This window comes from Crocodylus siamensis, chromosome 4 (assembly GCF_052110815.1).
Source record: "Crocodylus siamensis isolate JL-2025a chromosome 4, ASM5211081v1, whole genome shotgun sequence".
In the NCBI taxonomy this organism is placed as follows: domain Eukaryota; kingdom Metazoa; phylum Chordata; order Crocodylia; family Crocodylidae; genus Crocodylus; species Crocodylus siamensis.
In genome coordinates this window covers 22,707,111-22,720,185 of record NC_143398.1, presented here as the reverse complement: position 1 = coordinate 22,720,185, position 13,075 = coordinate 22,707,111, and the positions used below count along the sequence as shown (strand labels likewise).

General features: G+C 46.1%; 1 protein-coding gene across 3 annotated transcripts in view; it reads left to right on the top strand.

Moving 5' to 3' along the window:
• Positions 1 to 13,075, top strand: part of CCDC146 (coiled-coil domain containing 146) — a 144,450-nt gene that overhangs the window by 6,263 nt on the left and 125,112 nt on the right. For 2 of the 3 annotated variants that reach the window (XM_090041930.1, XM_090041929.1), the window contains exon 2: positions 11,904 to 12,070. In XM_090041930.1, coding sequence (XP_089898056.1) covers positions 11,918 to 12,070 — 153 coding nt within the window. In that variant the 5' untranslated portion in view covers positions 11,904 to 11,917. Of the gene's footprint in view, positions 1 to 11,903; positions 12,071 to 13,075 lie in introns of those variants that run through there. The other variant, XM_090041931.1, reaches the window with a different exon arrangement.

The following is a 13,075-nucleotide window of genomic DNA, read 5'->3' as shown; positions in this document are numbered from 1 at the left end:
CCTAAGCAAGTAGGCCAAATTTATTTCCTCCTCAGGAAGAAAGTATTGCAATTAGCAATACTAAGACCAATGGCCATATGAATGGACCTCTGTGCATGAGTTCAGGAGGGCTGCATACAGGCTCCGAAGGCTGTCTGCCGGCCTGCTTTTCTCAGTGTATAGTTAAGACCTTCTGTGATTTATGCTATAGTTTGGATTGCGTTCAGAATATAGTTGCAGAACTTGAAGAACTGTGATAGAAGTTCATAATTCATTTTGAGTTTCATCTCTTTTTAAATTAGATTTTTAATTTTATAGTTAGCAGAATACAATATAATCACTTTGCTCCACATTAAATGCCTAATATCCCACAAAAGTAGTCTTTAATTTCTGTATAAGGTAGGCAACTAAAGAATGCATTGTAACCTTGGTATGTGGTCTTAAAATAAGTTGTGTGCCTCAACACAGCTTAACTGTTATGTTCTATTTACACCCTCTTTCCTAAACACAGATAAAGATGAGGTCACTGGTAAGTCTATCACGCTGACTTTACTGTCTCATTGCTTTTCTTGTTTTCCATCTATTTATATCTATTCATCCAGCCTGTCTTCTAAGTTCTTTTTTGTTCTGCCTTTTTTTACAGTGTTTAGCAAAAAGGGATTCTAGTCCTTGACTAGGGTTCTTAGTTGCTATTGCAGTATTCCTTATTTACCTGATTCCAAACTGAGCTTTTTTCCCCCTTTAACATGGGGGGAAGAGGGGGAAATACTTGTCTTGCAAGTCAAGTACAAGGTGGTGTGGAGTAGGCAGCTGCTTCAGCTCCAGCCCCAACTGCAGATTAGGGCCTGCTTCTTCTCTACCACTTCAGCACCCACTGCCTCTCCTTGCTTTCCTCCATCCCTTTCCTGCACTGCTTCTGCCCTCCCACTCCATGGCCTCAGAACCCAGCCCCTTCCCTCTGCCCATCCCCCTTCTTTCCCTCCCCACCTTAGCCTTGCTGGCAGGCTCCATTTCTAGTGCCACCTCCGGCACAAAGCACAGCCCCAGCCCAGCTCTGGAGCAGTGTTGCTGGCTTTGCACTGGTGTTACAGGGCCAAGCAGGGGCTGTGTTCCATGTCCCAGGCTGGAGTGGAGATGAAACCTACTAGTGTGGAGCAAGGGTAATAGGTGGGGGGGGGGATGGCAGGCACAAGGCAGAAGCTCTGGGGGGGAGATGGGAAGCAGGCACAATGCAGGGTATGTGACAGGTACAGGTAGCAGGGGACAAACTGCCTGTCCCCCTCCATCATCCCTCCATCACTTCTTCCTGCCTCCCTACCACCTCCACACTACCGGCTTCCTGCCACTAACCCTGCCTGTGCCCCATTGCTCCCCCTATCACTTGTCTCTGGGGCCGTCCTGGGGGGGCACAAATTGGGGTGACCACCTAGGCCCCACGCTCTGGGGGGACCCATGGACAGTGCTGTATAGGGTCCGCTGTGGCCACCACGTGCCGCCAGCTCTGCACTGGCTGCTCGCCACGCCTCCCTACCCCCCGCTCCAACGGCCCACCACCCCTGGCCCCACACAGGCTGATATGGCCCGGGCCCTGCACACCCTAGGAATGGCTGTCTGCCCCTTAATGCCTCCCTCACTGCCTGCCCTGTTACTACTGCTTACACCACGTGTAAGTTCTGCATAGCAGCACAGACTCCTATATACACCTTTTTCCATCCTGTTTTGTTTCCAGATCTGTTCAGAATATCTTCCATTCTGTCTTTGTTTCTTTTTCTGATAACTCCTTCAGCATTGTTTAAGTAGAAAAACCCAGCAGCAGCAATGAACACGAAATGCATATCTAAAAATTTTCTGTTAAAATCTTTTAAACTATTACAATTACTTTTATTTATCGGTGTGTACAGTTTATGTATGTTATTTCATAGTTTCATTCTTGGCCTCTGCCTTGTTTATAATTGGTTTCACAATGTTTTGACTCCTCCAGAAGGCATTACAAAATTGTTTTCTTCATAAGCAACTGCTGAAATCTCTCTGGTAAAAGTCAAAATGTCCTTGAAGGAATTCCAGGCAGCACTATAGGCGATTACAAACTTACCATTCAGAGGTGTTACTGTCCTAGGAGACCATGGTACCTTTAAAAAATATATATATAACGTTTTTATATATATAAAAAACTAGTTTTGTATCTGTTTCCCCTTCCTTCCCCCACCCTCTAGTTATAAAAAGTACTTTTTTCCCTTAAGTATATGTTTCCAGGTTTTGACTACCAAGTTACTACAGTTTTTCATTCTGCAAGTATTATTTGGGGTTCATTCAGACGAGTGCTTTTAGTAAGCTGACCCCAAATTAATACTTGTTTTTTTCAAAAGAGTGCTTTTATTTTCATCTCCATTTTTAATTCCATTTTCCATCACTTTGTTAAAAAAAAATCTCTTATCATGTACAACGGTCTGTTTTATTAACCAGAACTTCAAAAGAATAACTTCTCTGTAGCTTCTGCCATTTATAATATATAAAAACCTAGATCTATACTTGAATATGCTCCTGTTATATGAAATTAAAATTTGGAGGAGACTGATCTGTAAGCAAAAATGTTTAGAGTTAACATACTGTAGAAATCATTGTCAGCTGTTGTGATTCTACTCTCAGTGGGTCAGGAGCCTGTGAGAAAGCTGAGTCAATGAGAATGTAGACAGCTGGCTTAGGGTAGCTACATCCAAAAGCCACACTGTATAGCTATTTGCAAATCCACTTGAAATTGTTATAATAACTAAGACTGCTTATTGCAAAATATAAAAGGCAGTGCAAGAATGATGTTGTAGCCATGATGGTCCAGAAATTGTGCAAGAAGCAAGGATTTATTAGGGTGATACCTTTTTTGTTTTTGTTTTTTGAACCAACTACGTAGTTGGGCTACATTGTTGATCCAATAAAAGATATCACCCTAATAAATCCTTGGTTCTTACAAAGGGCACAGACTCTGTAAGAGCCCTGGAAGTCTCTGAACCTTTGCCTCATAACCTTCAATTTAAGCTTTCTTTTATGCCTCACACAGGGAACAGATTTAATTCAAGAAATATAAGACTTGATAATTTTCAAGCTTGTTAATGAAATAGTGATCTTTGCTATTCAATATGTCATATTTAAGATTGTCGCAGTGCACTCAGGTGCCCTGCACCTGAGAGTGGAGACTGCTCTGGGGAGACCCCTAGTGGCAGAAAGGGGGAGGCTCAGCTGCCAGTCACCGAGGCTGCACAGGTGCTGGTTGCCAGGGCAACTGATAAAACCAGCTGACAGGAAGGGGCAGGGCTTATCCCTTCTTAAGCCCAGGTAGGAGGCTAGGAGGGCAGTCCCTCTCCAGCAGCCGTGGGAGTAGGGACTCAGCTCGGACAGACAGAGGGGAAGACTCTGGCAGTGAGAGCATCCCCCGGTCACTGCTGGGGTTGGGGAGCCCTCCTTCCCCCCTGCTCCCTCACTTTCTAGTAGGGAATAGATTTTGTTTGACTGGACAGTCTAGTTTTTATGTTGTAGCCCAGGGGCTTTATGTTTACTGTTCTGACCAGAGGACCGGGTGAAGCTGTTGGGGTTGGAGGAGGCCTCATAGGGACTCCCCAGTAATGTGGGGGTTCCTGGCGTCTGAGAGGGTGCAGCATTTGTAGGGTGCAGTGGCCCTAACCCCAGGGTGAGAGAGAGGGGGCAGTGAGGAGCCCCAGGGTGAGAGAGAGGAGGGCCAGAACATAACAGGGCCCAAGTCAAACCACATCAACTCCATCTGCGAGGCTTGGGCTACAGTGTAGGGGAGGAAAAGGAGCCACAGGTAGTGCCCCCTGTCACTGGGGCGCGGAAGAATGGGCAGCCTCCCGCTGATTACAACCATCTTCTAATCAAGTAAGATCAAGGCATGGCAGGCGAGTAAGCAGGCGGTTGGCCCATTACAGGAGGGTGGAGCCACCCCGGAAAGGCTCCGATAGTGATACTCCTGTCACAAAGATATATATTAAATTCTCATCCTGCAGGTGTTTGGGCAGTAGTTAAACACTAACAGTACTTTTCTGTGACTCAAGTCACCCATGCGTTCAGTGAAAGGCTTATCAGCTAGTGTATTACAGGATAAGTAGAATTGTCCCAAATAAAAGGATGAATTTCAACACCATTAATGTTCATAGTGGAGACTGTAGGATGTAATCCACCTCTTCCTTGTGAAAGAATAGGATGTGAGTTCCTAAAGATCCAAGCAGCATGAACATTCCTAGCAACATTCCTCACTAAATATTGGTAAACTTGATGCAAAGGTCACTAGGCCTTGTAGCAATATGGAAAAATATTGTTTTCTATTTAGGAGCTCTGAAGCCTGTATGAGACAAGAGCAAAGAAAAAGAGTGTATGTTCCACTGACTGTCACCTAGCAATTAGTGAAAGCTGTATATGGGGGATCAGCTGTTTTTATACCAGGAGCAGCGTGTGCCCCCAGCTGACACCAAGGGTCAGCAACCACCCACAACCACCATCCAGAGGGAATCATGGACCATCCACAGATGCAGCTGGCTGTGTTGGCAGCAGGGTGGCAAATGGTGACCACCTGCCAGCACTGCCGACAGTGTCAGCAGCACCTTTTTGTAGGGGGTGCACTACCATGCTCAGGGGGTGCATGTGCACTCATGTGCACCCTCTATGCGTCGCCCCTGTTTTATACCATGTGTAGCAGGCCAAGGTCCCAGGGATAGCTGTGATGCCCCTGATGGCCTGGTGGTTCCTGCCTCTCTGACTCTTAGGTCTTTCCTTTCTTTTCCTGCCACACCTTTGATGTTGTTTTGAATTAAAACAGTTGGGAGGATGCCCAAAAGTCCCAGGAAAACACGGGCCTACCCCTTCTAGATCTATCAGTGTCTTTGGTAACCAAGTGCCTGGAGGCCACAGATGGCACTTAAACCACCCCTGAGGCATGCCTGGCAGGTGTTACCAGTACACCATGTAATGATAGTCCCTTCTTAATAGTGCTACATGTACCCAGCTCAACAGTTACTGTCCTTTATATCCCCACCAAAATGGTCTTGCTGATGGCCACAAGAGAATTACCACATTGGAGAGAAGCTGTTACAGAGCTCAGCCAAAATCTGCACAAATTTCCAAAGGAAAGGGAGTTGACATGCTGAAATTCTGCAGCTGTTCTTGGTCATCCCAGGCCTACAGCACAGTCCTTTTCCATCAATCAACCCTTGTTTCAGAAGCCAAGAAATAGCACAACACTTGGTGAAATTGATCCAAAAATGTTGCCCCAAAAGTATTTGGTCTGTATTTTTCCTCAATGGATATCTAGTACATTTGAATTACTGCCTAGTGTTGCCAAAGTTGAAAATGGGAGTATCTGAACCTCAAAATTATTATATTGAAGAATATGTAAAGATAACTTGATTTTTGTCATCTTTAATACATGATCATATTGTCTTAAATAGCAAATATTTTATTATGTAACCCATCAGCTCTCAAGATTTAAATGGACAACACCTGCATCACTAGTCCCTTTAGAAACAGAGTTGTATGTAGATACCTGAGTGGAACCACATGCAGCAAGGGTGACAAAGACAATGCCACCTGAAGATGGAAAAAATAATAAAATAGGAAGTTATTTTTTCAAATGCAAGCATTCTTTGGGTCTTCATGAATTTTCATACAGCTTGGCTTCTTTTCCAATTATTTAATTATACATCATCTAGGGATCAGATATGAAAATTCTTATACCTCTGGTAACACTGTTACTGCCAAAGCCACTAGAAAATCTGCTTAATAACCTGGTTGCCAGCTGAAGCCCTTCAACAACAGGATGTAAAAAAAGAAAGCATCTTAACAAGCTGATGTGTATTTGTGAAGATCAACCTGATAGTGCAGAGTGCTCTCCCGTTCATTATTTTTAGTAACAGTTTGAAAATTAAACCTGCTGGTAATAAAAAGAAAAATGCTAGGGTGGAAGGAGAGTAATCATGGGAATTTCTCTGCTTCAACCCAAGGGCTAGGATTTTAGTTGCCTCTGTACTCCACAATGGAGGTGGTCAAGTAATAGAACAAAGCAGCATGCGATATGCATTCCCCACCCCCCACCCACAATCTGAGCATTTTATATGGAGAAAAACCCTGACAAAGCAAAGCAAACCATGGAAGCAAAGATCTCTTCTGGAATAAGAGCCCACTGCCTGTGTGGATGTGGCTACAGAATATCATTTAACACTGAGAAGGTAGTATGACCCACTTTGATGCAAATTAGACCCAAATACCCCCATAGACAAAAAATGAGAGCCTTCTATATAATTTGTTGTAATCCTTTCACTACAGAAAATTATAATATAATTATTATTGAAGATAATAATTATTATATAATTATTATTGAACGTGCCTCTAAACCATTGGTACTCAACCTCTCACCAGTGGGCCAGATCTGGTCCACAGAGCTGTGTCATCTGACCCATGGGGTTCCCCACAGGTCCAGAAATATGACAGCAGGAGAGCCTTGGCAATTCATGCTGCTGCTGCTCACTCAGCCCTGTGGCAAGATGACTGGCCCTATACCCCAGATCAGGCCAGTGCATGGGGCTAAAGTAGCAGGCCTGATCTAGCATGCATAGGCTGTGGCTCAATCCCGGGCAAGTGGGTCAGGACTGGGGCAGCAAATCCAATGCAGGGCATGCAGAGTGGTTACTACAGTTGAAGCAGTAGAACCAATCTAGGCAGGGGCTGGCAAATCACACCAGAGTGCACCTACATGTTGACCCAGTGGTAGACAGGGCCCGTGGAACAATCCCATGTACAGGATCCAGTCCACAGACTAACCCCACACTACTAATCCATCTGGTCCATAGACTAACTCCACACTACTAATCCAGTCAGCAACCTAGAAGTAAGTGTTGGGCACCACTGATCTAAAGTAACATTAGAACTGAGCTCCAAGTAATGCAACAGGGACTAGCCAGACTGCTTTATGATTCAAACCAACAAAGTCTTTCTATGGCAAGCAAACAGGGCGGTTTGCAAACAATTCGCAGAACTGCTTGCCAACCCCCTCTCTTTGAAGGGGAGCCTTTAAGGTAAGTTCTTTCTTTAATTAAGAGTTGCTAACCTACATATAAGAAGCTAAACTCAGGAGTTAGACCAATACTTAAGCCCCTTGCTTAAATAGAGTCCTGAATGAGGGGGAGTTCACTAGGGAGTTTGCTTATAGTTTTCTTCATTATAAGCTTGGTGAAAAGAAACAGGGAAAGGGAACCTTTTGGGATCAAAGAGCAGACAACAGACCACCTTACATGGGAGTTTGCTGGGGAAAGCGGGTGGGGGAGCAGAGCAGGAAGAGAGACCTGGAGAAGTGGCGGGAGCACATCACAATGCCAGAGCCACTATCACTGCCAACTCTTCCTCTGCTTGCACCTGTGAGGTGTCCATCCAGGCAGGGCCACTCACCATCAAGGCTTCCTCCCAGGACCTGGTTTGGCATTGTGGAGACTACGGCTTGCAGGCTCCTTCCAGTGACAGCCAGATGGCGGAGTGCCTGAAATATGAGTGGTGTCTCCTGGTCATGTCCCACAGGGAGCAGGCAAGACTGCTACAGGAGGAGGTGGCGAGACTCTGAAGCATTCTCTTCCCTGAGGACTTCATTGATTTGATGCTGAAAGAGACCTGTAGGACTGCCAGAGGCAGCACTAGAAAAGGAAGAGAACATAGAAAGTGGAAGCTGGAAGCTTATGATATCCATCAGCAAGCAGAAGCCTTCATTTCCACCTGCAGTAGTTTGCCTGAAGAACAGATATGAAGCCCTAGTAACAGAGGAGGAGGAGCATATTCCATTGGTGGAACAGGCCACATCAGGCCAGGCTTCCCCAAGGTTGGGAGGATCCAGACCACTGCCACCAACAGGAAGTGATGAGTGGTGATGGTTGGAGACTCCCTTCTCTGGGGGATGGAGGCATCCATCTGTCGGCCTAACCCATTGTCTTGGGAGGTCTGCTGATTGCCCCTGACATCCTTCCATGTCATTGGAGCCTGGACCGAAGATGTCATGGAGGGATTACTGAGACTCATCTGGCCCTCTGACTACTACCCCACGCAGCTCCAATGATACTGCTGGGGGGGACTGGGCAGGAGTGGATGCATTCTGCAAATCAATGTATGGCTGCTCAGATGGTGTCACTAGCAGGGCTTTGGCTTCTTCAAGCATGGGTTGTTATTTCAAGAAGGATTGCAAGGAAGAGTTGGGATCCATCTGATAAAGAGAGGGAAGAGTATCTTTGCAGACAGGTTCGCTAATCTAGTGAGGAGTACTTTAAACTGTGTTCACTGGGAGATGGAGAACAAAGTCCTGAGGTAAGTGGGGAAGTGGATGATCTGGAGGTAGCACAAGCAGGAGGGGGCAACAGGGGAGGCATTCTCATTCTTCCTGAGGAAGTAGGGCAACTGGCTAGTTACCTTAGGTGTCTGTACACAAATACACAGAGCCTGAGAAACAAGCAACAGGAACTGGAAATCCTCGCAGTCATGGAGCTGTGTTGTGATTGGAATAACAAAGACATTGTGAGATAGCTTGCATGATTTGAATGCTGTCATGCATGGGTATAAACTGTTAAGGAAGGACAGGCAGGGAAGAAGGGGAGGAGGAGTTGCACTTTATGTAAAAGAGCCGTATGATTGCTCAGAACTCCAGTATGAAACTGGAAGGAGGCCTGTTGAAAGTCTCTGGGTTAGGTAAAGAGGGGAGAGCAACAATGGTGATGTTGTGGTGGGTGCAGGCATAGACCACCAGAGCAGGAGAATGATGTGGATAAAGCTTTCTTCCAACAGCTTGTGGAAGTTTCCCGATCACAGGCTCTGGTTCTTATGGAGGGACTTCAATCACCCTGACATCTGCTGAGAGGGCAGTACAGCAGTGCACAAGCAATTAAGATTTTGGAGAGTGTTGTGGACAACTTCGTGGTACAAGTGTGATGGGCTAGCTGGCAGTGACCTGGCGCAGGGGTTTGGAAAGGGCAGAAGATGATTGGAGGACTTTGGGATTCCCTTTCCTCACCACTCTGGTAATGATTTGGCCAAGGGGCTTTGAAGGGGTAAAAGATGATTGGAGGACTTGGGATTCCTTTTCCGCACCAATCAGGCCCCAGAGACTCACCCCCCCCCGTGTCCCAATTGCCCCCTTGGTCACCTGGAGGGGGATAAAAGGGGCAGTGTGGGCTGACTCAGGGGAGAGACCAGTGAGGGACAACAAGGAAGGAGCTTCACAGAGCTGAGCCAGCAGCAGTGCCCCAGAAGAGCCTGAAAGAGCAGGACCTGCAGGCAGCAGTGGGACCCTCAATAGTGCGGCGTGTGGCTGGCAGGAGAGGCTCCCTAGCTCCAGGAAGGATCTGAGCAGCGACCTGAGGGGTTCTCAGCCCTGCTTCCAGCTCCTCCAATCAGAGGTCAGGCAGCTTGATGTGAGGCTGGGGCTCCAGGAAGGTCAAGACCACTAGCAGGCTAGACTAGTGCCACCAGTGGTGGCTGTGTGGCAGTGTTCCTGCCTATCATGTGGGAGACCTGCTTCTTGTTATCTCAAGTCACCTCTGCTGGGACTTGAACCCAGATCTCCCACATGGTATGCAGGACCTGGGTTCAAGTCCTAGATGAGGTGACTTGGGGTTAGTTGATACAACAACAAGTAAATATTCTTGCAGTGGAAAGGGGCCATTGTGTTTTCCCCCTTTCTCCCCCTCCAGGTACCAAGGCCCTATATTTCCTTGTCATTTGACATTTTGCATTTTGTGCCCTTTGTATATTTCACCAACCCGTATTGTTTGTTCTGCTGTTTGAGTTTTATATTTTGTTAACCCTGTTTTGTCAATGATTGTGTCTAACCTTTGTTGAATCCTGCCCCCTTGGGGCATTGTAGTGTCCACTATACCCTCTGATTTATGCCTGTTATGTTCCCAGTATTAAAGGGTATATGGTTAAGTCCCCATTGGTGGTCTGGCTCTGCTCTAGAGGGCAAGAAAGTCCCTACACCTCCCACAGTGCTCCTGCTTTGATCCCTTCAGTTGGAGAGGGGGTACCTCTTGGAGTATTGCCCGGGTTATACAAGTGCTACAGAGACCAACTAGGTGTCATACTATTCTTGACCTGCTACTCACAAACAGAGAAGAATTGGTGGAGAATGCAGAAGTGGATGGCAACTTGGGATGATTGTCATGCAGTGGATGTGATATACCTTGACTTTAGCAAAGCTTCTGATATGGTTTCCCACAACATTCTTGCAAACAAGCTGAGGAAGCATGGGTTGGATGAATGGCCTGTAAGGTGTATAGAAAACTGCCTGGATCATTGGGCTCAGAGGGTAGTAGTCAATAGCTCAATGTCTAGTCAGCAGCCGGTATCAAATACAGTGCATCAGTCCTGGGGCTTGTTTTGTTCAATATGTTCATCAATGTCCCTCAGCAAGTTTGCAAATAACATGAGGTTGGGAAGAATAGTAGTTACACAGGGGGTAGGGCTAGGATTTAGAGAGACCGTGACAAATTGGAGGATTGGACAAAAAAAAATCTCATGAGGTTCCAGAAGGACAAATGCAAAGTCCTACATTTAGGATGGAATAATCGCTTATACTAATACAGGCTGGGGGCTGATTCTCTAGGCAGCAGCTCTGTAGAAAATGGCCTGGACAATAAACTGAATATGAACGAACAGTGTACCCTTGTTGCAAAGAAGGGTAATGGCAAACTGGGCTGCATTAGTAGGAGTGTTGTCAGCAGACTGAGGGAAATCATCATTCCCCTCTATTTGGCACTGATGAGGACACATCTAGAGTACTGTGTCCAGTTATGGCCCCCCCACTACAGAAGAAACATAGACAAATTGGAGAGAGTACAGCAGGGAGCCACAAAAGTGCTTAGGGGATTGGGGCACATAAGTTACTCAGAGAGACTTAGGAAACTGGGCTTATTGGGCACTTTTACACATGCTCTCAGAGTCAGAGAGGGGCATGGCATTTGAATTAGAGCAGCTCTGAGAGCCACTCTAATTAAAGCACCACCGTGTCTTATGTACCAGCATCCTCCCACTTAAAAGTGGTGGCGGGAGTGCTTGAACTAAAGCTTGTTCAACAAACTTTAGTTCCAGTGCCCTCCCCCTGCCATCATTAAGCATGGGGACACTGGTACACGAGGTGCAGAAGTCTGCTCTGATATGCTGGAATTCCAGCACATCAGAGAAGCCTCTGCACTTGTGTATAGGTACCCATTTAGTCTGAAGAAGCGGAGACTGAGAGGGGATTTAATAGCAACCTTCAACTACCTGAAAGGTGGTTCCAAAGAGGATGGAGCTAGACTGTTCTCAGTGGTGGCAGATGACAGAACAAGGAGCAATGGTCTCAAGTTGCTGCAAGGGAAGTTTAGGTTAGATATTAGGAAAAACTCTCTCACTGGGAGGGTAGTAAAACACTAGAAGAGGTTACCCAGAGAGGTTGTGGAATCTCCTTCCTTGGAGGTTTTTAAGACCCAGCTAGACAAAGCCTTGTTTGGGATGATATAGTTGGGGATGGTCCCGCTTTCAGCAGGGGGTTGGACTTTATTACCCTGTGAGGTCCCTTCCAACCCTAAATTTCTATGATTCTATGAAACAAACTACTGAAGAAACTTATTGAGCTATGCCAATTTGAATCTGTATTTTTGGTGCATCTTCTTTCCCAACTCAGTTGATATTGAGGGCTTTTAAAGCTTTCAGGCAATGATAAAAACACTTATCTCACTCTATACCTCTCTCATGAAAGCAGAACTCTGACTTGCTTACTGTGTAGCCTTCCTTATTTTAATGCAGAACACATGCCATATCACTTTATCCTTTTCCCCTTCATCCCTTATTTTGAATAATGTACATGTTTCTAAGGATCACCATCAATACTGAATGTTGATGTTTTTTATTTGCAGAATTTTGAAAAAAAATGAGTACTGATGAAGAGAATACCAGTTCCAGTGACTCAGAACCAGAGACAGAAAGGGAAGAACCTATCTATGCCATAGCTCCATCAATCAATATCCAAGATGAGGGATCAGTTGATGTAACTGCAAGTCCTGCATTTCAATTCCTAAATGAGGTACTGTGAGCCTAGCATTCTAGTATTTATACTATACCATATGTGAGCAGGATGCCTGGATCCATCAGAGGGGCATGTTAGGACCTGTTTCTCATGCCTGAGCTCATTCTCGCCTGCTATGACTTGATGGGAATAAAAAAACCAGTAAAGAGCTCTCAGGTGGGAAACTTCTGATTTAATAAAGGCTATAACATGCCACACCCCATCCTGCCACCATCTCCAGTTGCTGATGTGGGGTCGGGCTCCCGCTAGCACAATACGAATGTAAACTTGGGCAGCAGCCTCTCTATTCAGGGAACACAAAGGACAGCTCTTCTTGTGCTCCCACTCTCACAAACAAATGGCGCTTGCCATGCCAATACTACTTACAGTGGCTTGCAGGCCCGTCACCCCTACCTGGGATAAGCAGGGCTCTTTAATAAGACACAATCACTGGGACCTCCGCATCCGCATCTGGTCCCCGCCTCACTTATTCACAGTCTCTCAGAATATTGGGGGTAACTGTGCTGGCTTCCCTCAGTCACAGTCTCTCATTAACACGGAGTACCTATCCCAGAGACTGCCATGCCAGCATCGTTTGCAACTCTCTGCAGGTTCCACCGTCTGCTGCCCACAGGAGAAAGCTTCCCCACTTCCTCCCTTGTGCCTGTGCCTCCACATAGGAAAAACTGTTCCATCACTCTGGCTGGTTCCTAGCCACTGCTTTGGTTCCCCTTCCAGGGGAAGTCTCTAATCAGTCTCAGGTCTTATTATACCAAGTCTCTAGGTGGTAATTAACACCTCCCAGCTGGCCTGGTCACTGGTCTGTGAAATCTTAATTGACAATTAACAAGTCTTGGCTCAGCTCCCCAGCTGGTCTAGGCATGCCTCACTGACAATTAACGCTTCTCTTGGGCAGCTCCGTAACAGGGTCACTGGCTCCCTGTTATATTATACTATACTATATTATACTATACTATACTATAGTAATTGTGTGCATTAGGCCATCATTTAGTCTAAAACCCA